The 25,181-nt window shown below is 39.7% G+C and overlaps 1 protein-coding gene and 2 pseudogenes across 4 annotated transcripts in view; all 3 read left to right on the top strand.

Annotated features, from left to right (window-relative positions):
• Positions 1 to 1,151, top strand: part of LOC121102433 — an 8,965-nt pseudogene extending 7,814 nt beyond the window's left edge.
• The window catches only part of LOC103676341 (zinc finger protein 177), a 26,374-nt gene extending 1,193 nt beyond the window's left edge, over positions 1 to 25,181 (top strand). For 2 of the 4 annotated variants that reach the window (XM_008705504.2, XM_040629386.1), the window contains exons 2-6: positions 20,458 to 20,543; positions 21,167 to 21,293; positions 21,741 to 21,833; positions 22,335 to 22,417; positions 22,956 to 25,181. In XM_008705504.2, the coding sequence (XP_008703726.1) occupies positions 20,511 to 20,543; positions 21,167 to 21,293; positions 21,741 to 21,833; positions 22,335 to 22,417; positions 22,956 to 24,062 (1,443 nt within the window). In that variant the 5' untranslated portion in view covers positions 20,458 to 20,510 and the 3' untranslated portion in view covers positions 24,063 to 25,181. Of the gene's footprint in view, positions 1 to 277; positions 360 to 20,457; positions 20,544 to 21,166; positions 21,294 to 21,740; positions 21,834 to 22,334; positions 22,418 to 22,955 lie in introns of all 4 variants that reach the window. The other 2 variants (XM_008705505.2, XM_040629387.1) reach the window with 2 other exon arrangements.
• Positions 1,413 to 2,170, top strand: LOC121102432 (annotated as a pseudogene).

Here is a 25,181-nt window from a genome sequence, read left to right as displayed (position 1 = left end):
CCTTTCATCTTGCTTTTCCTGGTCATGCTGCTTTCTGTTCACCATCAGTCTCAACATTTATAGAATCATTTCTTAGGAAATCACTACCAATTTGACCAGCACCTTATTGTTGCCAAACTCTTAAGATAGATTTCTCAATCTCTGTATATTAATTTCTTCTTATTTTATATTTTAAGGCAGTCTTTGAAAGTAAGTAGACATTGGCCTTTATTTTTAACACTTTCCTTCCATCATTTATTTCTCCAAGACCTTAATGTTTTTTTTAATCTTATTTCAGATTGGGAGATTTGTCTTAATACCAAAAGTCAGCACCTCAGCAGAATATTTTGCAGGGGAAAACACCCAGTGTGGTAGAAATGGTAAGATTCACAGTGTGTAATTCCTTGCCTTCCACACCAGTGGAAGATTGGAAATTCCATAAGATAGAAAAGCAGCATGATAACCATAACAGACTTTTGGGGCTAGTGTTACTCATCCCAAACAAAACTGTGATCACAGAGTCTGAGCATTATGAATTTGACAAACCCCTTAAATACTCCCTGAGATATAGTCACACAGTGTTCACTCAGTATTTCCATATATATAACTCAGATAAAGTTTTGGATAAGTAATTTCATCTCAAGCAATTACCAGCTAAACTCTATAAGAATCCCTGTGAAAGTAAAGACTACAACAGAACTTTTTAGCAGAATGGTCGCTTCATTCTGCTTGAAAGCACTCAGGTCTGGAACCATGCATTGCATGTGGTGAAAATGGAAGAAAACAAAAAACTTCAGTTATACTGATTTATTTCCTGTGTAGTATAACAGAATTTAAGGCAGAGTGGAGGCTCTCTGAATGTAGTAAAGCTGAAAAACTTTTATAAGTCGACACTGATCTCTTCATCAACAGGAGAGAAGCCATATTGGAGAGGAATTGTCTAATTTTAACAATTGGGAAGAAGCCTTGAGTGAACACTCCTGCTTTAGGATTTACAGATTAAGCACATTAGAAACAAAACTCGTGAGTGCAACCAGTGTGTAAAAGCCTTCACAAAGAGCTCTGCCCTTAATCTACACAACAAAACCCATAATGGAGAAAAGCCTCCTAAATGTAATCAGTGTGAAACAGTTTCCAGCCAAAATCCACATCCTGTTCGTGAGAAAACTTAAACTTAAAAGAAACCCTATAAATGCACTGACTGTGGGAAAGGCATTCCTTCTTCCTTACACCTTAGAGAATGTATAAGAATTCATAGTGGAGAAAGGCCACATACCTTTAAGGAATGTAGGAAAGCTTTTTCTCATTCTACAAGCCTTTTTGTACATACGCAAATGAACAATAGAAACAAGTCCTACAAATCTAAAGAATGTGGGGAAACCTTTATTTGATCTTCCTGTCTTATTCATCATTTAAGAACTCAAAGTGAACTGATGCCTATGGAATGTAAGAAATTTGAGAAAGCCTTTCCTTGTTCCCCAAATCTTGCTAAATTGTATACACAGTTTCATATGAGAGAGAAACACTGTGTTTGCAAGGAGTGTAGTAAAGAGTTTACTCGTTTCCCAAAACTTAATATTCACATGTGAGTCCACACTGGAGAAAAACCATATGAGTGTAGTAAATGTCAGAAAACCTTCACTGATTCTTCAGATCTTATAAAACACAAAAGAACTCACACTGGCAAGAAGCCTTATGAATGTAAGGAATATGGAAAAGCTTTGTTAGTTCCTCACACCTTACTGTACGTATAAGAACTCACACTGGCAAGAAGCATTATGAACGTAAGGAATGTGGGAAAGCCTTTAGTAACTCATCTTGCTTTAAAAGTCACATGCAAACTCACCTTGAGTAAACTATAATTGTAATCAATGTGGGAAAGCCTTTATTTGATCTTCATTTCTTAGTCAACATTTAAGAATTCACAGTATAGAAAGACCTTTTGAATGTAAGGAATGTGGGAAATCATTTAGATATTCGTCGTACTTTAGTCAACATAACACATACTGGAGAGAAGCCATGTGAATGTAAAAAGTGTGGGAGAGCCTTCACTATTTCATCAGGCCTTATGGTAGACATGAGAACTCACACTGGTGGATGACCTTTTGAATGTAAGGACTGTGGGAAAGCCTTCACTCAGTCCACGTACCTTTTTTTTTTTTTAAGATTTTATTTATTATTTGTTAGAGCACAAGCAGGGGGAGCGGCAGGCAGAGGGAGATGCAAGCTCCCTGCTGAGCAAGGAGTCTGATGTGGGTCTCGATCCCAGGACCCTGGGATCGTGACTTGAGCCGAAGGCAGACGCTTCACCGACTGAGCCACCCAGGTGTCCCTTAGTCCACATATCTTATTCAGCATTTAAGAACTCAACAGTGGGGAAAAGCCATATATAGATGAGGAATGTGGGAAAACGTTTACTACTTCTTCATGACTTAATGTAAAAGATTTCACTCTTGAGAGAAGCTTATGCTTGCAAAGAATATGGGAAAGCTTTTAATACTTTCACTTAGAAAACACATACAAAATTCATAGTGAAGGTAATCTTATTAGTGAGGAATGTAGGGAGCCTTTAGCTCTGCCTTATACTTTACTATTCAGCTGTGATTTCACAGGTATGAAAAATCTTATAAATCTAAAAAGTGTAGGATTTTTTTTTTATTTTTATCCCCCACTTTGGGAGAATATGAAAGCATACATTAGTAAAGATCCCATGAGTGAAAGGGATATAGGAAAGCCTTTGATTATTCTTTGTTATTAGGAAACATAATTTACACTGGAGAGGAACTGTAAATTATAATTGTAGGGAATGTGGAAAAGACTATGTTAATTTATGTTACATGTAAGTCACATTGGAGAGATTCTGTGTGAATGTAAAAATGGTGCTTTCAGTAAATACCTTACATATATTTTTTATAAAAATTAAAGTTCTAAAAGGGTTTTTTAAATAAAAAACCTTTGTTACAAAAGGTTTTTTGTTTGTTTTGTTTTGTTACAAGAGTTCTGACCTAAAAGTGTAAAACTTTGGGAGTTTTAGAGTGCAAATCTTCACTTACTGCATACAAAAAAATTGATACTGGAAAAGAAAACCATTTTTATTTAAATGAGTTGTCCCTGTGTGTGTATCTTTTCTCAAAATAGACCCACAGTTTTAAAGACCAGTGATGTTGAACATCTTTTCACATACTTGTCATCCATTTATCTTTGGCGAAATGTATGTTCAAATATCTTTTTTCTTGTTAGAGTCTTTAGTTTGTTATTACGTTTGGTTTTCTTAATGAACAGGTTTATTGAGGTATCATTGCCATGCAATAAGCTGTACATATCTTAAGTGTATGACTTAAGTTTTGATGCATACACACATCCATGAAATCATCAATTGTTTTCCTATACACTAGCAATGAACAAATAGAATTTGAAATTGCAAACACAATACTATTTATATTAGCACAACAAAAAATGTGCGAAGTCTATATGGGAAAACTTAAAACTCTGATGAATGAAGTCAAAGAACTAAATAAATGGAGAGATTTAATGTTCATGGATAGACTGTGTATAGTCAAGATGTTAGTTCTTCCCAACCTGACTAATAGATTCAGTCCAATCAAAATTCCAGCAACTTTTTTTGTGGATATTGACAAACTGATTCTAATGTTTTTATGGAGATGAGAAAGACCCAGAATAGACAACACAATATTGAAGGAGAAGAGCAAAGTTGGAGGACTGAAACTACCTGGCTTCAAAACTTAATATAAAGCTACATTAAGACAGCTGGTGTTGGTAAGAGAATAGACAAATTGATGGAACAGAACAGAGAGCTGAGAAATAGGCCCACAAAAGTAGTCAACTGATCTTTGACAGAGAGCAAAGGCAGTGGAATGGAGTAAAGGTAATTCTTTCCAACAAATGATGCTAGAACTATTAGACATGCACATGCAAAAGAATGAATCTAGACACTGAACACTCTTCACAAAAATTAACTCAAAATGCATTGTAAACCTAAGTGGAAAATAAACTATAAACTCCTAGAAGATAACATAGGAGAAAACCTAAATGTCCTTGGATGTAGCAATACCTTTTTAAATATAAAACTGAAGTCTTGATCCATAAAAGAAATAATTGATAAACTGGACTTCATTAAAATTAAAAACTTATGCTCTGTGAAAGACCTTGTCAAGAGAGTGAGAAGACAAGCACAGGTTGGGAGAAAATATTTGCAGAAGACACATTTGGATAAAGGACCATTATCCAAAATATACAAGGAACTCTTAAAACTCAACAGTAAGAAATAGCCTATCAAAAATGGGCCAAAGACCTTCACAGACACTTCTCCACAGAAGATGTACAGATGGCAAATAAGCATTTATGAAAAGATGCTTCACATCGTGTCATCAGAAAAATACAAATTAAAGTGAGATACTACCACACATCTATGAGAATGGCCAAAATCTGGAACACTAACAGCACCAAATGCCTCTTTGCTGGTGGGAATACAAAATTGTACAGCTGCTTTGGAATAGTTTGGTGGTTTCTTGTAAAACTAAACATACTCTTACCAAATGATCCAGTATCCAGGGTCCTTGGTACTTACCCAAAGAAGTTGAAAACTTACGTTCCTTCAAAAACCAACACATGCATGGTGTTTCTGGGGTTTTTCTTTGTTTGCACATGAATGTTTATAGCAGTTTTATTCCTAATTGCCAAAACTTCAGTGAATGAATGTCTTCAGTAGGTAAATGAATACATAAACTGGTGCATCCAGACAGTGGAATATCCAACACTAAAAAGGAATGAGCTATCAGGCCTTGAAAAGACCTGGAAGCACCTTAAATGCATAATACTAAATGAAAGAAGCCCATCTGGAAGGGTTACATACTGTATGATTCCAACTGTATGACATCCTGGAAAAGGCAGAACTGTGGAGATCAGTGGTGGTTGGGTTGGGGGAGGGGCAGCTTGGGGTATGAATAGGCAAAGCACAAGGGATTTTGAAGGCAGTGAAATACATTGTATGATACTATAATGGTGAATATGTCATTCTGTATTTGTCCAGACCTTAGAACGCACAACACAAAACGTGAATCCTAAGGGACTGTGGGTGATGATGATGTGTCAGTGTTGGTTCATCAGTTGTAACAAATTTACCACTCTGGTGTGAAATGTTAGTAATGGTGGAGGTTACCCATATGTGGGGGCAGGGGTATATGGGTATTTTGCTCAGTTCCATTGTGAGCCTAAAACTGTCGGGGGAAAGTAAGGGCTTAAAGTAAATAGAAACCTTTGAATCCCCAAACTGTGGGCAGGGAGCAAGATGAAATAGGTCTGTAAAACTACTCCATTAAAAATACGGTCCTGTGGGAAAGCAGGTATGATTCAGGTAGCAGAACTCCACAGAGAATCATTCCTGTGATGCTCCTTAAGAAAGGAATAGACAAGATGTTCCTGTTTTTCAGAATTGCTATGGATCATTGGCTGCAGTAGGCCTCCCATTACTCTCACTCCTTCCTTCCTTCCCCCCCCCTTTTTTTATGTTATGTTAGTCACCATACAGTACTTCATTAGTTTTTGATGTAGTGTTCCATGATTCATTCCTTCCTTTTTTAATGATAAGCAGCCAGCATTTTATTTTTTTAAAGGTTATTTATTTTTTTTAGTAATCTCTACACCCAGTGTGCGACTGAGCCAGCCAGCCAGCCCCCACCCCTTTCTTAATATGAATGTCTACTCTGATTATCCTTTCCTCCTCTCACAACTATATATATATAGAGAGAGAGTGTATGTGTGGGGAGTAATTAACTTGTCTCTTTACTTCACAAATCTTCAAATCAAGAGTATCATACTCAAACCAAACCCAAGCAGTTTTTGTCAGATTGGACCTGATTTAGATGTCAAGATTCTGGATGTAGAGCTTGAGTCTGATACTATGGGCCTAAGATTTTGGCATGGTTTTTAATAGGCGGTGACTATTTGTGTATGTGGAAGGTACGTAAATAATTTGTGGCAGACTGATGATTTTAAAATATGGCCCCCAAATTCTTTGACACTGTTCCCTTCCCTTGAATCTGGGCATACTTTTAACCTTTTGCTGGAGGAATACAACATATGATGCCATGTGATTTCCCAGTCTAGGCCATAAGAGGCCATGCTAGTCCCTCCTGCTTATCTTGGCATCTTTCTCTGTTGGGATACTCCCAGCAGATATACTTCCCTTGGAAACAAGCAGTTACACTGTGACATGGAGGGGCTGCATGGAGATGCTCCTCTCAGCAGTGACCAGCTGTTCTCAGCCCTCTAGCTAGTTCAAGGAAGGCAACCAGATGCATGTGTGAGTTTTCAAATGACTCCAGGCTTTTTTTTTTGGAGTCACCTTGAGCTGTGTGAGTCTTCCCAGGTAAGGCCCTGGTCTTTGTAGGGGAGAGACAGTCTATTCATTCCCTTTGTGTCTTGTCCAAATTCCTGACTCGTGATATGTGAAAATCATAAAATGGTGGTGGGTCCACACCAGCAGTTTTCAAACTTTGTGACCTCAGGACTCCTGTATACTCTAAAATTGAGCATCCAAAATGCTTTATTTTATGGACACTGTATGAGTATTTGATGTACTAGAAGACAGATGTTTCAAATATTTATAATTCATTTCATAATGTACATGTTTATGAAAAATAACTGTTTTCCAAAATGAAAACAAAAAAGCATGAGAAGTGAGAGTCTCTTCTTGACCAAGCTTTAGTAAGTTCCTGAACCTTTTCCAGGGTCCATCTGTGCACTTCCTTATAAAATCCAGTTCTAGCAAGAACCCTGCTATAAGTCAGTTTAGCGAGAGTTCCCTCATCCTCCACCATCCTTCAGTGATTTCTAATCACCCTGGCCTGTCTTCAGCAAAGATTCTGTTAGGTCACTTCAGCCAGAATCCCTAACCCCTCTTATTTCCTCTTAGTAGTTTTCCATCCACTGACCCCTATCCTGGTCCTTGGCTATAGGTTCCCACTTACCTTGCTATACCTGAACTTGAGCCCATTCTCTCTCCCACTGTAAAGTCTTGTTGCAGTGGTCCCTGTACCTATCTCAATGGCTGAAAAAAGTCTGCCTCACCGTCTTTAACAGGTGTCACTAAGTATTTTTCCTTACCAGATGAATGACAAGCTTTACAAAAAGACTTTATAAATCATTTTGTCTAGCTTAGTTGATGATAGCTGGAGTCTCATACATGCTTCTGCATTCAATTTTTTTGCTGTAAGTTATTTTAGATGAACTATATATAGAAAATTTGGCTTCAGTGAGATACATAGTTGGAAAAGTAAAGTATTTTCAGATAATTCTGGCTCTTTGATACTTTGCCAAAATTCAACTAATGGTAATTTCTTAAAGATTTAGTTGCACTGTGGAGTATGAAGTTCTATCAGTGAAATCTTCCCGTTCTGTTACATTAAAATCCATTGACTTTTCTTGCACTTTGGATATTTTACCCATACATGATTTTTGCCATCATGTGTTACTGGTATAGGGAATAGGTCACTACATTATGCATATTTTTCAAATGTTGACCTGTTTTATTATCTAGCATCATACACTAATATAACCGTTGATAGTAGCAGAAAAGTTTGTAAATGTTGAGAAACTGCCAACATCATGGTTGCAGATATATACATTTTCCAGATTTTTCTGTTGCCTCAAGGACATTTTTAAGGAAAACTGGATTTTTTATTTATCATGAGTATATGGTAAAGAAGAATACAATGACAATGACTGTGGCACTTGATGCCACTGCCTTGATTTCTGCCAAGGCGCCAACACTTTTATCCACCATTCCTTTTATATCATCAATAAAAATGTCAGCATGATGAAATGGTAAATAATAGAACTATTACAACAATAGTTTTGACCTCACGGGCTGCCTGAAACTGTCTTGGGGTCCCTCAGTCTGGCACCCACATTTTGAGAACTGCTGTTATATATCACTGTCTTTGGGATGGTTTGTTACACAGCAATAATAACCATAACAGGCTTTCTCTTTTTTGTGATTAGTCTCTTCAGTGGCCTAGACAGTTAACTGGGAAAATTCCAGGCTCCCAATGTGCTTCAGAATTTGGCTTGCTTTTTGCCCAAGTAGAGCCTGGGTGTTAAGGGCTCAGATTAGAGCCTGACTGGTAGAGTGTGGGTCCTGCCATTGTTGCTTTTGAGCTGTGTGTTTGGGTACTTCCCTTAGCCTCTCCTCCCAAGCCTCATTTCCATTTGCTAAATGAGATCATTATTAAGGCAAATGATTTGTTACCAAATGTCAGTGGAAACTTGCTAACAGTCGTGACTCACAAGGGCTGGTGAGAGCTCCCAGTTATTTTTGCACTTATTTCTATGCCCTGAAAGCTTTCCATGGACTGAGTCACTTCATCTTCATTACAGCTCTCTGAGGGAGCCACTGTTCTTATTCTACTTAGAGCTAACAGAGGAATCCTAGCCACTGACTCCAGGCTTTCTGGCCTCATCCGGAATTAACAGCAGCCAAATTTTGTTCCTCTGTGTTCCGTATTACAAGTGGCCACATTTTCGGAATTACTGTGTTCCCATCAGCAGAGCACTCAAAATTCAATTGGAACACAGATATCTCCACACAGAAACCCATTGTTGATGTTGCAGCTGACCCAGAACTGCCAGCAGAACGAGTCTGCCCTTGCTCTCAAAATGTGGCCAACTACTAATTGTAAAGAATGTGAAACACACATTTTGGTAGAAGTGGTAGTAGATAGTCGTAGGCTGGACCTTGATAGGAGTGAAGACTGGCCCATGGTTTTGCAGCTGTGATTGAGTAATTTCTGTGAGTTTTTCGAGTAATTTTAATGAATAATTTTTTTCTCCTTATTTTTACTCCTCCCGTTTCTTTCCCCTCTCTTGTTGTAGAAATTACACAGGCAATTTCATCCATCTGATTGCATATGCATATCGTGTACAGTCTTGTTAACATTAAATATTACAGAATGAAGATAGGCTTGATAGTAATTAAGCACATGATTTTATTATTAATCCACTTACTCTGCAGATCCCAAAATGAACCTGAAAACCCCCATGGCTGGCACCAGAGACCTACTAAATCACAGTAAAATCATATCAGAACAAGACTGACCTTTTTGCTTCTCATTTTGCTTTTTAGTAATCATTCTTCAAATTCAGAGCCACAAATAGAAGGGATGTTTATTTTTCTCCACTGTTTTGGCACCTGTAACAGTACAAATGATTTAATTTCAGGTTATCACAGTTATGTGTTGGTTTTCAGGAATTTCAAGAAAATGAAAAATTTGTTGTCATCAAAATAAGAGGAAATAAATCTTCATTTGTCTGTTGTAAAAAAAAAAGCATTTGCCAAGGGCAGGTAGATAATTTGTTAAAAGTATACATGAGTATTTAATGAAGCTAGAGATTTTAATTTTGGAACCCTGAAATCCCCCAGATTTAGTTTCTGGGAATATTTATTGAAAGATGTCTCTGCTCTTGGGGCACCTGGGTGGCTCAGCCGTTAAGCGTCTGCCTTTGGCTCAGGTCATGATCCCAGATTGGGCTCCCTGCTCTGCGGGAAGCCTGCTTCTCCCTCTCACACTCCTTCCCTTGCTTGTGTTCCCTCTCTGCTGTCTCTCTCTGGCAAATAAATAAAATCTTAAAAAAAAAAAAAAAGAAAGAAAGAAAGAAAGATGTCTCTGCTCTTAACAGAAAGAAAGGAGGGAAGGAAGGAAAAGATAGATGTCTCTGCTCCTAACCCATATGTGGTACAATTTTGCCAGGTTTTGATCTTGGTATAAATAGTGAGAGGGACTTTTTTTTTTTTTTTTTTCTAGTCCTGAAGTAGTCTCTTTTTTTTAATCTGAAAGTTTGGTCAATAATACACAAACCAGAAATACAAATGCAAAGATTTCTAATGGAAGAAGAGTTACCCATTGAGATTGAAACCTGTTCTCAGTTTGAGGTCCTTTTGCTTTAAGAGTGCAAGGATTTTAGGCAAATGCATCACAAAGTGTTACTGTATTTGTATGAGCCAGTGGTGGCTAGAATAAATGCAGTTATCTTAACTTGGCTTTTTGTAAATGCTTGTGAGGAAATCTCTAGCATTTCTACCCTACTTACCCCAAATCTGACTGGACTGTCAAAGCCCAGAGGGGCCCCAGTAAGAGAAACCTGTGTCATTAGGTCTCAAACAAGATTCATCCAAATGGGAAATTCATATCTGGTGCAGTAGTTTTATGCCAACCCCATTCGTGTCCCCAGGTTCTGCTTGACACCTTGAAGGCATCTATGTGGGTTCCTTCTGTTTATCTTTGATATAAAAATTAGTGTCCCACCCCATACCCACTCCCCTCCCCAAATGTTTGCAGCCATGGGAGGTAGGATTGGCCCTTGGTAGTCCTCTGAGTAGAAGAGCTCTGAGGTGAGGGCCCAGGGTTCACTGACAGCAAGGAGCAGAGCTGGTTGTGAGAAGAGACATTCCACTGTCTAAGTTTCTGGACCATTTGACTCTGGAATTTCCTTTTTCCCCCAGCCCCCCCAAAATTGTTAAACAATGGAATCAAATTTCATTAGTGAACTCTTTTCTAGGCTGTATTTCTATGAACAAGCAGCCTGACTGCATCTGCATGTGCAGCTGTATCATTTCCTGTAGCAACAAGAGGCTCTGGGCTTCCAGTGCAGTGCATGAACAAAGATGGCCAGGGCAGAGTTGTTGCCCAAGGTGTGTGTGTGTGTGTGTGTGTGTGTGTGTGTGTATGTGTGTACAGTGGAGCTTAGGAGGGCTAGTGGACGTTTTACTTCTTTCTCAAAATGTCATGCTTTGTGTCCAGAGCAAAGCCAACAGTCCTTGGTCAATAAAAGTGTGTAAACATTCTCACAGTTCAGCTAGCAGTAAGGCTGTGCTCATTATGTGGTAAAGACCCTAGCCTCCTTGAAATCTCTTTTCAGGGAAATGTAGATCGAAAATTTTACATTTTTTAATTTTTTTTTAAATTTATTTGTGATCTCTACACCGGACATGAGCCTGGAACTTATAACCCCAAGATCAAGAGTCCCATGCTCCACCAACTGAGCTAGCCAGGTGCTGGAAATTTTTCCATTTTAAACACATGGTTCTAATCTATAAATTTAATATTAGTAACTAGGTTCCTAGCACTTAAAGGGCCTTCTGTTTACTGGCTGGTGTTACTATGGAGCCATCTGCCTAAGAAGCACAAGCCCACCAGGAAGGGATTGAGATTTCTTGTTAACCACAGATCTCCACTTCTGGGTAGCTTCATTAAATAGTAATAATGGTTCTCTTAATTCTTAAATCCTTCGGTGTCTGGGCAGATGTTTTATTCATGGGGGTTTCAGGAAAAGTCACAAAGAGGGGGTTATGGAGATTTTTTTAAATCGTGAGTTTGGAGTTTCTAAATGTAGGAACAACAACCCCAAAGGACCTAAAACCCCCCTTTCCTCTACCAGATTGGGATTTTCACTTTTAGATCATGGACTCCGTTTATGCTGATTTAAATCCTTGGGGCCCTAATAAAATACCATTTCTTGTTGGGTAACTTAAACCGCTGATTGAGACCCAACGTTTTAAGTTTTCCTTTTTGTTTTTAAATACCAGGATATAGTTGTTTAAATTGAGTCCGACCTCGGTGGGGGCTTATTTTGGTTAGGAAGACAGGAGGGGCAGTGACCTCATAAGTGAATGCATTATAGTTTAGAAGTGAGGTTTTAGGCCCCTTTTTCCTTTGCCGCTCAGCTCCTTTTTCAGTGTTGGGGAACTCCTACTTTTTCCCCTTGGGTAGATCGTATAGCGTCAAAGACCGCTCTGTGATGAAGAGCAGTTGCTCCACTCTTCGTGTTGTTCGTTCACTCTTTTTTTAACGTCTGCACGTAAGGTGGGGCGCGAACTCACCACCCGAGATCAAGTGTGCTGGGCCTTACGCACTGAGCCAGCCAGGACCCGCACCCCCCCCTCCCTTTTTAAGGGAATAAAAACTTCTTTCCTGGACTTTTACCCAGCAGTGACTCCCAGTCCTTCTCCCGCACAGCAGGGCCGCGCTGGAGGCCCCAGTCTCTGAACTCGCGCGGGCGGAGGCCGAGGCTGAGGCCGGAAGCGCGCCTGGTCGGTGCCCTCTTGCGGGGCTGCTACGGAAACAGACCCGTGTTTTTGCCCATTGGTGGTCTACCTCTCCTGGCTCTACCCCAGGTGTGTATTCTGCGGGCTGAAGAGGGCTGTGCGAGACTGGGGAGAGGTCAAGGGCACGGTTCCCAGCGCAGCCGCTCCGAGGCCACGGCGTTTTTTCCGGGCCTCTTCGCGCGCGTTTCCGCACCGGGGGTCCCGGCTGTCCCTGCCTTTCCTTCCTGAGCCTCGACCCTCTTCCACCCGCGGCCACTCCGGACATCGGGCCCCGCGAGGAGGCAGGTGGGGTGATGCGGTCAGGGTGCGTCGGCGAAGCCTTCAACCCAGCCCCTGTACGCGTCTCTTTAAAATTCTCCCCCAAATTAGTTATTTTTCCACAAGAAAATGCCCTTTTCTGTATCTCATTTTCTGCGTTAACGGCATTACCTTGAAATACTCATCACTTCACAAAGGTCTTCCCCCCACCCCCCACCTGGCTTGGATTTCTGCAGATGCATCCTAGTCCCCTGTGGACGGACGATTGTGTTGTTCCCCTCTGTACGGGCTTGTGCGTATTTCTTCCCATTTCTGCACCAGGGTCGATTTTTAGAGGTAAAGTTGTTGGGTCGTGTGTAGTATTTCTAGGTATTGCCAACCGCCCCGGTCCATGGGGCTTGTTCTATTTTGGACATTCAGAGTGTTTGTTTTCCACTCTGCAGCAAGCTGCAGACCTCTTTGGTTCTCAGGTAATTTACCTGTAGATTCTTGGATGTTTACATAACGCTCATATCGTCTATGAGTAATGACAGGTTTATTCTTCCTCTGTAATCTTCCACCCTGTTATGTCTCCCTGTCCTTGTCCCCACCTCCCCACCTCGCATTTCTCCCCAACCCTCCCTAATACACAACACTGGTTAAGACTTCAGACTTGACTAGAGGAGTCACCTCTGTCTTTTTCCATGTCTCAAAATAAAGGCCCTCAGCTTACCACTAGGAAGTTAGATGTTCTACCTTCTGATACATTTTCCAGTTAAAGACATTTATTTCTATCCTTTCTTTGCTTTGTTTACTAAGATTGTTTTGTGTTAGTTGTTTTTGTTTTTAGAGATGTTGTTTGAGAGAAAGCATGAGCAAGGGGGGAGGGGTAAAGGGAGAGAGAGAAGCAGACTCCCTACAGAGGGCAGGGGGGAGCTCCATCCAGAACCCTGAGATCATGACCTGAGCCAAAATCAAGAGGCAGTGCTCAACCAGCTGAGCCACCCAGGCGCCCCTTGAATTGTGTTTTTTAATAGAGCTGGTTAAGATTATTTTTAAGTTATGTGAAATGTTGACTATTACAAAACACTTTTACTATGTCATTGAGATGATCACACTGTTTTCTCCTTTGATCTATGAATAAAACATTATATTAATTGATTTTCTAATAAGCATCTCTGGTATTCCTGGGATAGATGCAACTTGGTTCTGATGTATTAACATTGTCATTTATTGATATATTTGGTTTGAACTTTAGGCTGTTTATATCTGTTTATTAATGAGATTTGCCTATCATTTTGGTTTTTTTAAAATCATGGCTGTGTAATGTTTGATGTCAATATTATACCAGTCACAAAGAACGTTCTTCTTCCCTTTATACCCTTTATCAAGGTAATCCCTTTGGTAAAGTCAAACTGTTTTGTAAAATTGTTATAAAAAAGGCATGTCCATCTTCTCCCCTTTCTCCTAGGTGGTAATTGTATAAGATATTGGAACAGAATAATCAAAATGCAAACATGACATTTTGGGTTATGCACAATTCTGGAGTTTTGCACGATGCCTAAATTTATAAATTAAACCTTCTAAATATATAACTCTTGCTTTATAGATTCAGTAAGTTATTATCTTTACTAATGTTTAGTAATATACAAATACGTGGTGTAACCGAAGTCTTCATAAGTGTGACTGATCCCTGGAAATTTTTGAGTCAGATTGGAATTCTCTCCAATGAATGACAGAACCAACTTATACAACCCAAGCATGGTGTTTTCTTTGTGGGTAAATTTAAATGCCTATCTCTTTTTTTTTTTTTTGTCTTATATTTTGTTTTGTTTAAGATATCTATCCAGGCAGTAAGTTGTTTGAACAGGGGAGGCTTGAAATCTCTCTGAGAAGGTCAGCATCAGCCCAGATTATTTTGGGTTTTTTTCCTGCATTTTTTTATTGTAATGAAAAATATATATAATATAAGGCACCTGGGTGGCCCAGTTGTTTGGGTGTCTGACTCTTGATGTTGGCTCAGGTCTTGATCTCAGGGTTATGAGTTCAGGCCCTGTTAAATAAATAAATGCTGTATACAAATGTATGTATATATATGTCAAACACATGTGTACATTTATCACGTATATATGGCGTGTGTGTACATAATGTGTGTTATATACACACGTTATATACATAAATGTGTTATATACATATATATGAAAACATAAAATTTGCCATTATAAGCATTTTAAACATACAATTCAGTGGCATTAATCACATTCACAATGTTGTATAGCCATCACTGCCTAGTTCATTTTTTGTAATTTTAGCACTACTCAGTTTATTTCTGTAGAGTCATTTTTTGGTTTTATTTCTAAAGAAATTGGTTTATTTCCTGTGAGTTTTGAGCTTGATTGGCATAAAGTTAATCATAATATCTTACATGTTTAATCTCTGCAGCATCTATAATTGGGGGGGTTCTTAATTTTCTCTGAACCTTCTCCCTTTTCTTGAATAATCTTGCATGACTTCTTCCTATTTTATCAATTTCAAAGGACCTAATTTTAGGGGGGTTTGTTTCTTTTTAAGATTTATTTGCTTTAGAAAAAGACTGCACAAGTGGGAGGGGCAGAAGGAGAAGGTGAGAAAATCTCAAGCATGCTCTGTGCTCCGTTTGGAGCCTGAGGCGGGGCTCGATCTCACAACCCTGAGATCATAATCTGAGCTGAAACCAAGAGTTGTTGGCTGCTTAACCGACTGTACCACCCAGGTGCCCCTACTTTTTGTTTTCTAATTCTTTGGGTTTTTTTCCTATTTTTCCTTCCTTCAACTTTCCTTCATTTATTTTGGAATTTTTTTTCTCTTAATTTTTTTCTCTAAGTTTTTTCTTTAAATTCTTAAAGTGGAAACTTAGACTAACTTTAACTTCATTTTTCTCTAATGTAAGTATATGAAGCTTACTTTTTTTTTTCCTAAGATCTACTTTAGCTGCAGCTTACAAATTTTGGTATTTAGAACTGATCGATAACCATAGTATTACGTATTTTCTGATTTCCAATTTAATTTATTAATTATATATTTTATTCAGAGTTATTCATAAATATGATGTTCTCTGAACTCCAAATGTATGGCTTTTAATATTAGATTGAACCATATGAGCCTGCTAACTTTCACCATTTTTTACCTATAGAAATGGCAGTGTTGGGGCGCCCGGGTGGCTCAGTGGGTTAAGCGTCTGCCTTCAGCTCAGGTCGTGATCCCAGAGTTCTGGGATCGAGCCCCACATCGGGCTCCCTGCTCAGAGGGGAGCCTGCTTCTCCCTCTCCCTCTGCCTGCCGCTCTCCCTGCTTGTGCTCGCTTGCTTTCTCTGTGTCAAATAAATAAATAAAATCTTTAAAAAAAAAAATGGCAGTGTCATATGGCTCAACATAATATTCTTTTTTAACTGAATTTCATTTTGCTAAAGGAAAATATCTGTATATAAATCCTTTGAAAGCTTTAAAACTAGTGCTTGTATCGGCAGCACATATACTAAAATTGAAAGCTTTAAGACTACCTGTATATTATAGAAGAGAGCTAGTTTTTGTAAACACTGCACGTGTGCTTGAAAAAAAATACCCATTTATTGAATATAGTGTTCATAAGTGTTTTAGTTGAAGCTCGTTCATGTTACTATTCAAGTCTTTATTATTTTTTCCCCGCTGATCTCTGTATCACTGACAGTAGTGTGTTAGAGTCTGTGACACTGATGGTGATTTGTTTCTCCTTCCTTTAATTCTGTTAGCTCTTATGAGACTATGAGTGTGCACAACTTCAGAATCTTTATGTCTTCCTAGTGAATTGAACCTTATATCCTAATGTAGTTGCCTTTCACAATGCCTTTTGTTTTAAAATGTGTGAAATCAGAGGCTCCTGGGTGGCACAGTCGGTTAAGCATCCATCTTTTGATTTTGGCTCAGGTCTTGATCTCACGGTTGTGAGTTCAAGCCCCATATTGGGCTCCACACTGGGCACAGAGCCTATGTTTAAAAAGTGTGAAATCAAACAATTTTGGCTAATATTTGCCTGGTGTATCATTTTTGTTTTTGAGATTCAGTCTTTCTGTGTGTTTTTTTTTTTAAGATTTTATTTATTTATTAGAGCACAAGCCAGGGGAGCAGCAGAGGGAGAGGGAGAAGCAGGCTGCCCATGGAACAGAGAGCCTGACGTGGAGCTCTATCCCAGGGCCCTGGGATCATGACCTGACTGAGCCACCCAGATGCCCTTGTTTTGGTTTTAAATGCATCTCATGAAAGAGCATAGAGCTGGAATTCATCTTAATCTAACATGTCAGTCTTTGCTTTTAAACTGTAAGGTTTAATCCATTTACCTGTATATCCATTGTGATTATTGATAACAGTATTTTCTACTGTCTTTCATTGTGCTTTTTATTTTACCTGCTTTGTTTCTTTCTTTTTCCTGCTTATTTTTCTTACTTTTGGAATAATTGAGTTTTTTTTTTCCATTCCATTTTTTATTCTAGACTGAGTTAAATCTGCTGAGTCCTTTAGTGGTCACCCTTGCTATTTATCAGGCACACTTAAAGTCAAAAGCTAATCAACATCTCTATTCCCTCCTGCAAGAATACAAGGAACATAAAATTGCAATCACCTCCCTCCAAATTTATGTGTTTTTATTATTCAGTATTAGGGTTCTAGCTTGCTGTTCCATCTCACAAATTAGATACTATTATTACCATTTTATATGATCAAGCTTCACTTAGTCTTACCCATTTGATTTTTGTTCAGTCTACTTTTTTAACATTTCAGTTGCACAAATTCCCATTTCCTGGAATACCGAGAATTTACATTAGTGATGATCTTTTGATGGGTAAACTCTCTCAGGTCTTTACTTAAGAATGTCTTTATTTTATCCTTCTTCTAAATTTTTAAGCTTTTCATATGGAAATTTTCAAGCATACACAAGAATAGAATAGTATAGTGAATCCTTAGTTCATCAACACTCAACTTTGACAATTACCAATATTTTACCTATCTTGATCATCATAGTCTGACCATCTAATACACTATCCACATGTGGCTATTTAAATTTAAGCTAAAATTTCAGGGAGAACTGTTACAGATTAAGAGACTAAGGATGCAGTCCCACAAATGAAAATAAATGTTTAATGGGAAGTTTTTAGCATTATCACAATACCTTATCATACCACGCTAATGAATAGTATTTCTTGATATTTTCTATTTGTCTTTGGCTAAACAAATTGGGCTACACATGTAGTTCCACAAGTTGGGTTTATCACTTCTTGCAGCAAGGAAGCACACATAGCATTGTACACCTGTCGTGCCAGGTGCTTTTGGGGGTTCTGGGATAGATGTCGGGAAGTGAGAGCAACTCTGTGATTGGGTTCATCGGTAAAGCTTCCTAGAAGGAAGGAAGACTACACCCAGGGGCAAGCTGTAATTGATAAAGAAGCAGCAGTGGTTCATGTTGGCCAGAAAGAGGGGATGTTTGGTCATTTTTTAGGCCTAGATAATGTTTATGTATCATTTGTGTTCAGACATGATTACAGAATGGCCTTGGTTTAGTCTTAGTATGTCACGGTCTCGGAGCGGCCCTGTCTGCTGTTGCTGTTCTGTGAAGTTGCTTATGTTCAGTGGGAGAACACACAGACTTAGCTGACAGTACCAGGGCAGCTCCTGGATGTCAGGCTGCTTTTCTCTTTACCAGTATCATCTAATACCCAGTCTGTGTTCAGTTACCCCGAAATGTCTCAAAATGTGTTTTTACCGTTGGTGTTGTCTGAGTCCCACATGCTGCAGTGGGCTGTTATACTTCATAACCAGTCTCTTTGCCCGTAGCAGTCCTCCCGCTCTGTCCTCCAGTCTGGGTTTGGCTGTTTATATCTTCATGATGTCATTTTATATTACTATTTTTAATTTATTGGAGATAGAGCAAGAGAGAGAGAGAGCACAAGCAGGGGGAGCCAGAGGCAGAGGGAGAAGCAGCCTCTCCGCTGAGCAGGAAGCCCGATATGGGGCTCGGTGACCTGAGCTGAAGGCAGACGCTTAACTGACTGAGCCACTCAGGTGCCCCATCATGATGTAATTTTAACATGTCCCTCAGTCTCTTCTCTTCTCTCTCTTCTGTAAACTGCTAATTACATGAAAGGATTTGTCAGGAATTTTTGGCAAAAATACTTCACAGATAGTGCTATTTCTTACATCATACCAGAACTTCCATGCGATCCAGATACCTACTTTGTGATGTTAAGATTTATCAGCTAGTTCCAGTGTCAGCTTGATCCTTCCTTTATAAAGTTCTCCAGCTTGTTTATACAGTCTTCATTTACCCCTAGTTAATAAGAGTCCTTATTACAACAGGAGAAAATGATTACTTAATAGAAGAACCTGTGGCATGCCACCTTAACCATGTGATTAAAGTTATCACCAGCAAGGAGACAGACTGGATCATGTGCCTCCTGAAGTGGCTCACTGAAAAGGACATGCATCAGTCATGTAATCCTTCACCCAAAAATGAATTTTCTGAATCTAATCATGAGAAAACGCCAGACAAGCCAGAATTGAGGTGGAGTCTGTCAAACATCTGACATGGACTCCTCATTTCTTGAAAGATGAAAGGCTGAGGGATGGGTCCAGATTAAAGAACAGTAAAGTATTATGGTTCGAGGGGCGCCAGGGTGGCTTAGTCGTTAAGCGTCTGCCTTTGGCTCAGTCATGATCCCAGGGTCCTGGGATCGAGCCCCGCATCAGGCTCCCTGCTCAGCGGGAAGCCTGCTTCTCCCTCCCACTCCCCCTGCTGGTGTTCCCTCTCTCGCTGTGTCTCTCTCTGTCCAATAAATAAATAAAATCTTAAAAAAAAAAAAACACTATGGTTTGAGGGCATGGTCCCACATGGGAAATTTACAAAGTGACTGCTATAAAGGACGTTATTGGACCAGTTAGTAAAATTCTGCATGTGGAGTATATGTTACATAATAATATTAAATTCATGTTAAACATTCCAGATTTTGATCATTGTGGTTATGTTAGAGAATGTCCAAGTTCCTGTGTCACTCAAATATATAGGAGGAAAGGGTCATGACATCTGCTGTTTCCCCTCAAACAGATTCTTCTCAATTCTTGCTGAAACATGGAATGCTGAAACAGAGAAAGCAAATTTTAATGATGAAAAGTCTGTGGAAGTTCATCATATTCACACCATTCTTCTTTTCTTTCAGTTTGAGAGTTTTTTCAGAATTAAAAGTTAAAAATAAACATCCCCATTCACTTTTCACCCAATAATTTAGTAGCTGTTGATTGTCGTTGCCATGATCCATTAATTTACTATGCTTGTGAAATGGTGACTTTCGGACTAGCATTTTCTTTATAATAAAAGAGGCTTCTTATAAAGCTTGCATGAGTCTTCTGTAAAGAACTTTGCCTCATCAGAACAGTTTGGCAATCATAAAATACTGTTCACAAAGGAGAGAGGGATATATGCTTGATTCTTTCCTTTTAGAATTTTCAGAATTATGAGTTGATATCCTGGCCTCTGCTAATACTGACCGTAAGGGGTGTTTTAAAATATCATTACAAACTCATGATTTGTTTTAGATTTGATGATTTCAACAGACCACAGTCATTATTTATTAAATTGTTCCATCTTAAGCCCGGGGGAGCTCTTTTTTTAAGTTTTCTCTTGTGTCTTTTTAACACAACCCCATTAGTCTTTGCTGGGTTTTTTGCTTTCTGCTGTAAGATGTTGCAGACTCACCTTGAACATTTCATGTTCTACACTGGACTCAGCTATTTCTCAAATGAGCCCTGGTTTCTTTCATGGGCAAATGACATTTAAGAGGCATGTTGGTACTAGGGGGGCCCATTGCTCCCCACAGTGCCTATTAAGTGTAGATATTTTTAGTAGTTCAGTCTAGGAAAAGTTTAAAAACTAAAAATAAGTGCATACTGTATTCCTAATTCCTAGTTGTTCTTGGACAGGGAGGTAGATTCCTAACAGTGAACTGTACTGTGGGTATGTATGTGTGTGTGTGGTCCCTCTGAAGCTACTATGAGGAAGCTTCTAGGTTGTAAGAGTTGAATATCTGTCAAGCCTAGACTCATGGCTTCTTTCTTCTCTAGGTCTGCTTGCTCAGACCCCTGTCTGGTAAGGAGGGAGACATACAAGAGGAAGAATGGCTGCAGGATTGCTGACAACCTGGTCACAGGTATTATAAAGGAAATTATTCTGTTTCCAAAAATCATTGCTGTTCCCAAAGGCCACAGCTCTTGCCCATGACCTACAGCTTCAACTGAGCTGGCCTCAGGCTTCCCGAGTTCTCTGGGCCTCTTAGAACGAGACAAAGAATGCCTTAGGAAAGACTTCTGTTATTACAACATTTGTTAATGTCTTTTTTTTCCCAGATCTTTCTCCAGGTTGAGTATTAGTTCCATATTCTGCTGGGTGCTATGCAGGACAAGAGAGATTTTTCACTAGGAAAATCATTCATTTTCCAAGTATTTTTCTCATCCTGCAGTACAGTCTACACTCAATCTTGACTAAGACTGGAAGAGCCCTCACAACCTAGTAGTGGAAAGATCAGGTCAACTGTGTATTAGATAAGCTGCTGAAAGCAAGAGTCCGGATGAGATGGTCCAGGCAGGGAGAGTGAAAGAAGAGAGTTCCAAGAACTGAGCCTCGGGGCGGGGCAGATAATGGGAGGCCTCCAGGCACATGTGAGCCTGCAGTGTGCTGGTCTCCTTCCCCAGTGCTGGCAGCCTCCCCCACTGTTCTTTTGCTACATTGTTAGAGATGGGCCTTGCCTGAGCCACAGTGTGTGTGTGATTTCAGGATTCAGTGACCTTTGAGGAGGTGGCGGTGGACTTCTCCCAGGAGGAGTGGGCACTGCTGGACGCTGCTCAGAAAATCCTGTACAGAGACGTGATGCTGGAGAACTACAGGAACCTGGCCTCCGTGGGTAAGACTGGCCTCATTCCTTCATTTTCTCATTTCTTCATGCAGCAGATGGTCCTTCCTCACATCGTGTTCCAGGATATGTGAAAAGAATGGCAGTACATGATAAACACAAAATGAATGGCCCCTGCCCTTGTGGGGCAGTCTCACGGCCTCCCGTAAAATCACACTGATTTCATTTTCATTATTATTACAAGATTTAGGTAATTTGCAGTATGTATCTGCTCTTGGGCTTGGATTTCAACGTCAGTTCCCTGTGAATAGGCCACGTGTAGGTGTCTGTTTTGGGGACCTTGTAAAAGAGCTCGGATATGATTCTTTGGTAACTCCTGAAGTTTTACTTACCTGTCTTCAGAATCCCTTAATATCAAAGTATTGGAATCCATTTCATGGACAGATTTCTTGTCTCCTTGCCAGTTCCCCCACCTCATGTGTCTTTCTCCATGAGCAGGGTATCCTCTCTGCAAACACAGTCTGATCACAGAGGTGAAGCAGGAAGCGCTGGGGACAGAGGAGGGGGGAATTCTCCAAGGTGCCTGTACAGGTGAGCCCCAGGCAGAAAGGAGTCATTACATGGAGCAGCCATGGTGAGGGACGGTCCATTTGGGAGCATCAGTTTGTGGGAGAAAGGCCGTTAATGTGAGCTTTCCGTCTTTCACCATCTTGCCATCCATTCACATTTTTATGTCTCAGAGAAAAAGCTGTTTTAATTCCTCTTTCAATTTGACGTTTCCTTGATTACTTTTTGTTCCATTTTCCCTACTTTGCTTTCCAGGTAATACACTCTCCTTTATCTCCTTATCTCAAACCTCCAGAATCTTTTCCAAGTAAAATACTTCCCATTTCCATTGCTTGTTCCTATCATTGGCATCTTCTTCCAGAGCGAAGTTCCTACAACAGCTCCTCTGGTCACAGGTTACATCTTCTCTTTCACGTTTCCTTTCCATATATAGTGTTACTGAAAACAAATCCATAGGGTGCCCACCTCCTTTTTTCTGTTATCCCCCCTATTTATCCCAATAGTTACAAAAATTTTCAATTTCAGACTGGGATATTCAACTGAAATCAAAAGATGGAATTCCTATGCAGAATGTTCCTGGGGAAAAAACTTGCAATGGCATAAAACCGGTAAGATTCACCAGGAATGATTTCTGATTTTTTATAGTAGGAGAAGCTTTTGAATGCCACTGAGTTAAAGCACCAGCTTCCAAATGAGGCGAGACAGTGAGGCAGGTGGCATTCACTCCCCAGAAAGCTGTCTCGGGAAAGTCTTCCTGAATCTCATAAAATTAGAGAAATCTCTAAACCAAGCTCAACACTTGCTGCCCCACAGAGAATACCAAAAAGCAAACATTTATTTAAATGTGATCCCTTTGTTAAGTATTGAATACACAGTTAATTCATTCTTCACTCATTATTGGCAAAACTCTGTATTTAGGATGCCCTTTGTTAGGAATGATGGAATCCTGGGTTAGAGCATTCAGTTGATTCAACTTGAAGGAACTAATAGGGCAAAAAAAAATCACATCCATGCACTGAAAATAGTAAAAATGTCTGTCATAATCATGTGCTTCCTATGTATGGCAGAATCCACACAGAAAAAAATTCCCATGAATGTAAAGAAAGTGAGAAAGTCTTCAGTCACCACTTACTCCTTGTTCTGCAGGCACCAACTCAACCTGGCAAGAAACCCTTGAAATTTGATCATTGTGGAAAATTGATCAGAAAGAATTATCACTTTACATGTACAAGATATTGTGAGGGAGAGAAATGCTACAAATATAAAGAATATGGGAAAGACCTTGGCCACCCCTCAACTCTTAGCAGTCATGTAAGTACTCACAGTGGAGAGAAAACTCGTGAGTTTAATGATTGTGGCAAAGCTTTCAGTGAAGAGGCATCCCCTAGGAAACACTTCAGGACTCTCACAGGAGAGAAATCTCATGCGTGTAATCAGTGTCTTATGTCCTTCAGCTTACACCCTTCCTTTTCAGTACGTGTGCAAATACCTACCGGAGAGGAACTCTGTGAATGCCATGATCATGGAGAAAGAGCCTCCCTTGGTGTCCACAAAACAATGTGTACCATGGAAGAAAGCTCGGAATGTAAGGAGCATGGGAAGGCGTTCGCCAGCTCCTCATCCCTTCAGAAATGTGTGAGACCTCACGCCAGCGAGAAGCCTTATGAATGTAGTGACTGTGGGAAAGCCTTCATTTTCCAGTCTTCCCTTAAAAAGCACGTGAGATCTCACACTGGAGAGAAACCTTATGAGTGTAATCACTGCGGAAAATCCTTCAGCCAGAGCTCCCATCTTAATGTGCACAAAAGGACTCACACTGGAGAGAAACCCTACGACTGTAAGGAATGTGGCAAGGCTTTCACTGTTCCTTCATCCCTTCAGAAGCATATGAGAACCCACACTGGAGAGAAACCCTACGAATGCAGTGACTGTGGGAAAGCCTTCATCGATCAGTCATCCCTGAAGAAACACACACGGTCTCACACTGGAGAGAAACCTTACGAGTGTAGTCAGTGTGGAAAATCCTTCAGCACAGGCTCTTACCTCATTGTGCACAAGAGAACTCATACTGGAGAGAAAACCTATGAGTGTAAAGAATGTGGGAAGGCCTTTAGGAATTCCTCATGCCTAAGGGTACACGTGAGAACTCACACGGGAGAGAAGCCCTATCAATGTGTTCAGTGTGGAAAGGCATTCAGCACCAGCACTAACCTTATAATGCACAAGCGAATACATACTGGGCAGAAAGTATGAGTGAGATGACTATAGGAAAGCCTTTATTGGGCCTTTACACCTCATTCCTCATTTTAGAACTCACACTGAAGAGCAGCCCTGTTGTGACCAATGTAGAAAGCCGAGGCACAATTCTTGACTTACACTATACTGGGACCGATCTTACAAATGTTATTGTTCTGTGATTGTCTTTTTATCAGTGAGTTTCTCATCCTGAAAGTGTGACAGCTTGTTAACTGATGAGTATTAAAGGTTATATGGCACTCTAATTTCCCCTTAATCTACATCACAAAAGTTCTGATAAATGATGTTTTCACCATAATTTAGTACTAAATGTCCAATCCTCATCAAGATGCCTTGGACCTGTAGGGTATTTAGAAATGTGGTTTTTAATGTGCAGACTCTGCATATTTTAGTTATGTTTTTATAGATTTTTAATTTAAATTGGATGATACACAAATGTGTGGCCTTCATGATGTGGATTCTGTATGACATTATTCAAACAAAATTGTTGGAGACTTGCTGTGTGGCCCAATGTGTCAGATACAATGAGTATCCCCAGATCCATTCCTCCCTCCCTTTCCTAAAGTAACAAAACTACAATTGTATTCAAGTTGGCAGTGTGGACAATTTTTTAAGGAACTCTCTCAACTTTCTTTGCTGCCGTGAGTGCCCATGAGCCCATGGTTCTGGCCAGTGAGAAACAGGCAGAGGTCACTGCTTGTGGGTTCTAAAGAAGCCCATGGCAATGGGAGTATCTCAGCTGCATTTTCTCTTCACCATTTGCCCTGGGTCTCATCTCTTTTTCTTTCCTAGAAAACAGACCAAGGGGATGATAGTCAGAGGCTACTAATTATACACAGGGACATACAGTATTATTTGGCTGTACCAGCCTTGGGTTGCTTATTTCTGGGTTTCATCTAACACGAGAAGAATAAACTCCTAACTGATGTAAACCACTCTGGAGGGAAGATTCTGTTACAAGGGATTTCAGTTAACTGATAACATCTCATATGTGGTCAAGTTTAATGAATCCTTTAAGTATGGTTGAAAACAATGCCTATCTGTAATTATTTGGTATAATCAGTGTGTCTGATGGATGAATCTTTTGTGTTTTTAAAATTTATATTACAAACCTTC

Source organism: Ursus maritimus, unplaced genomic scaffold, assembly GCF_017311325.1.
Source record: "Ursus maritimus isolate PB19 unplaced genomic scaffold, ASM1731132v1 scaffold_14, whole genome shotgun sequence".
In the NCBI taxonomy this organism is placed as follows: Eukaryota; Metazoa; Chordata; class Mammalia; order Carnivora; family Ursidae; genus Ursus; species Ursus maritimus.
This window is presented reverse-complemented; position numbering and strand designations above follow the sequence as displayed.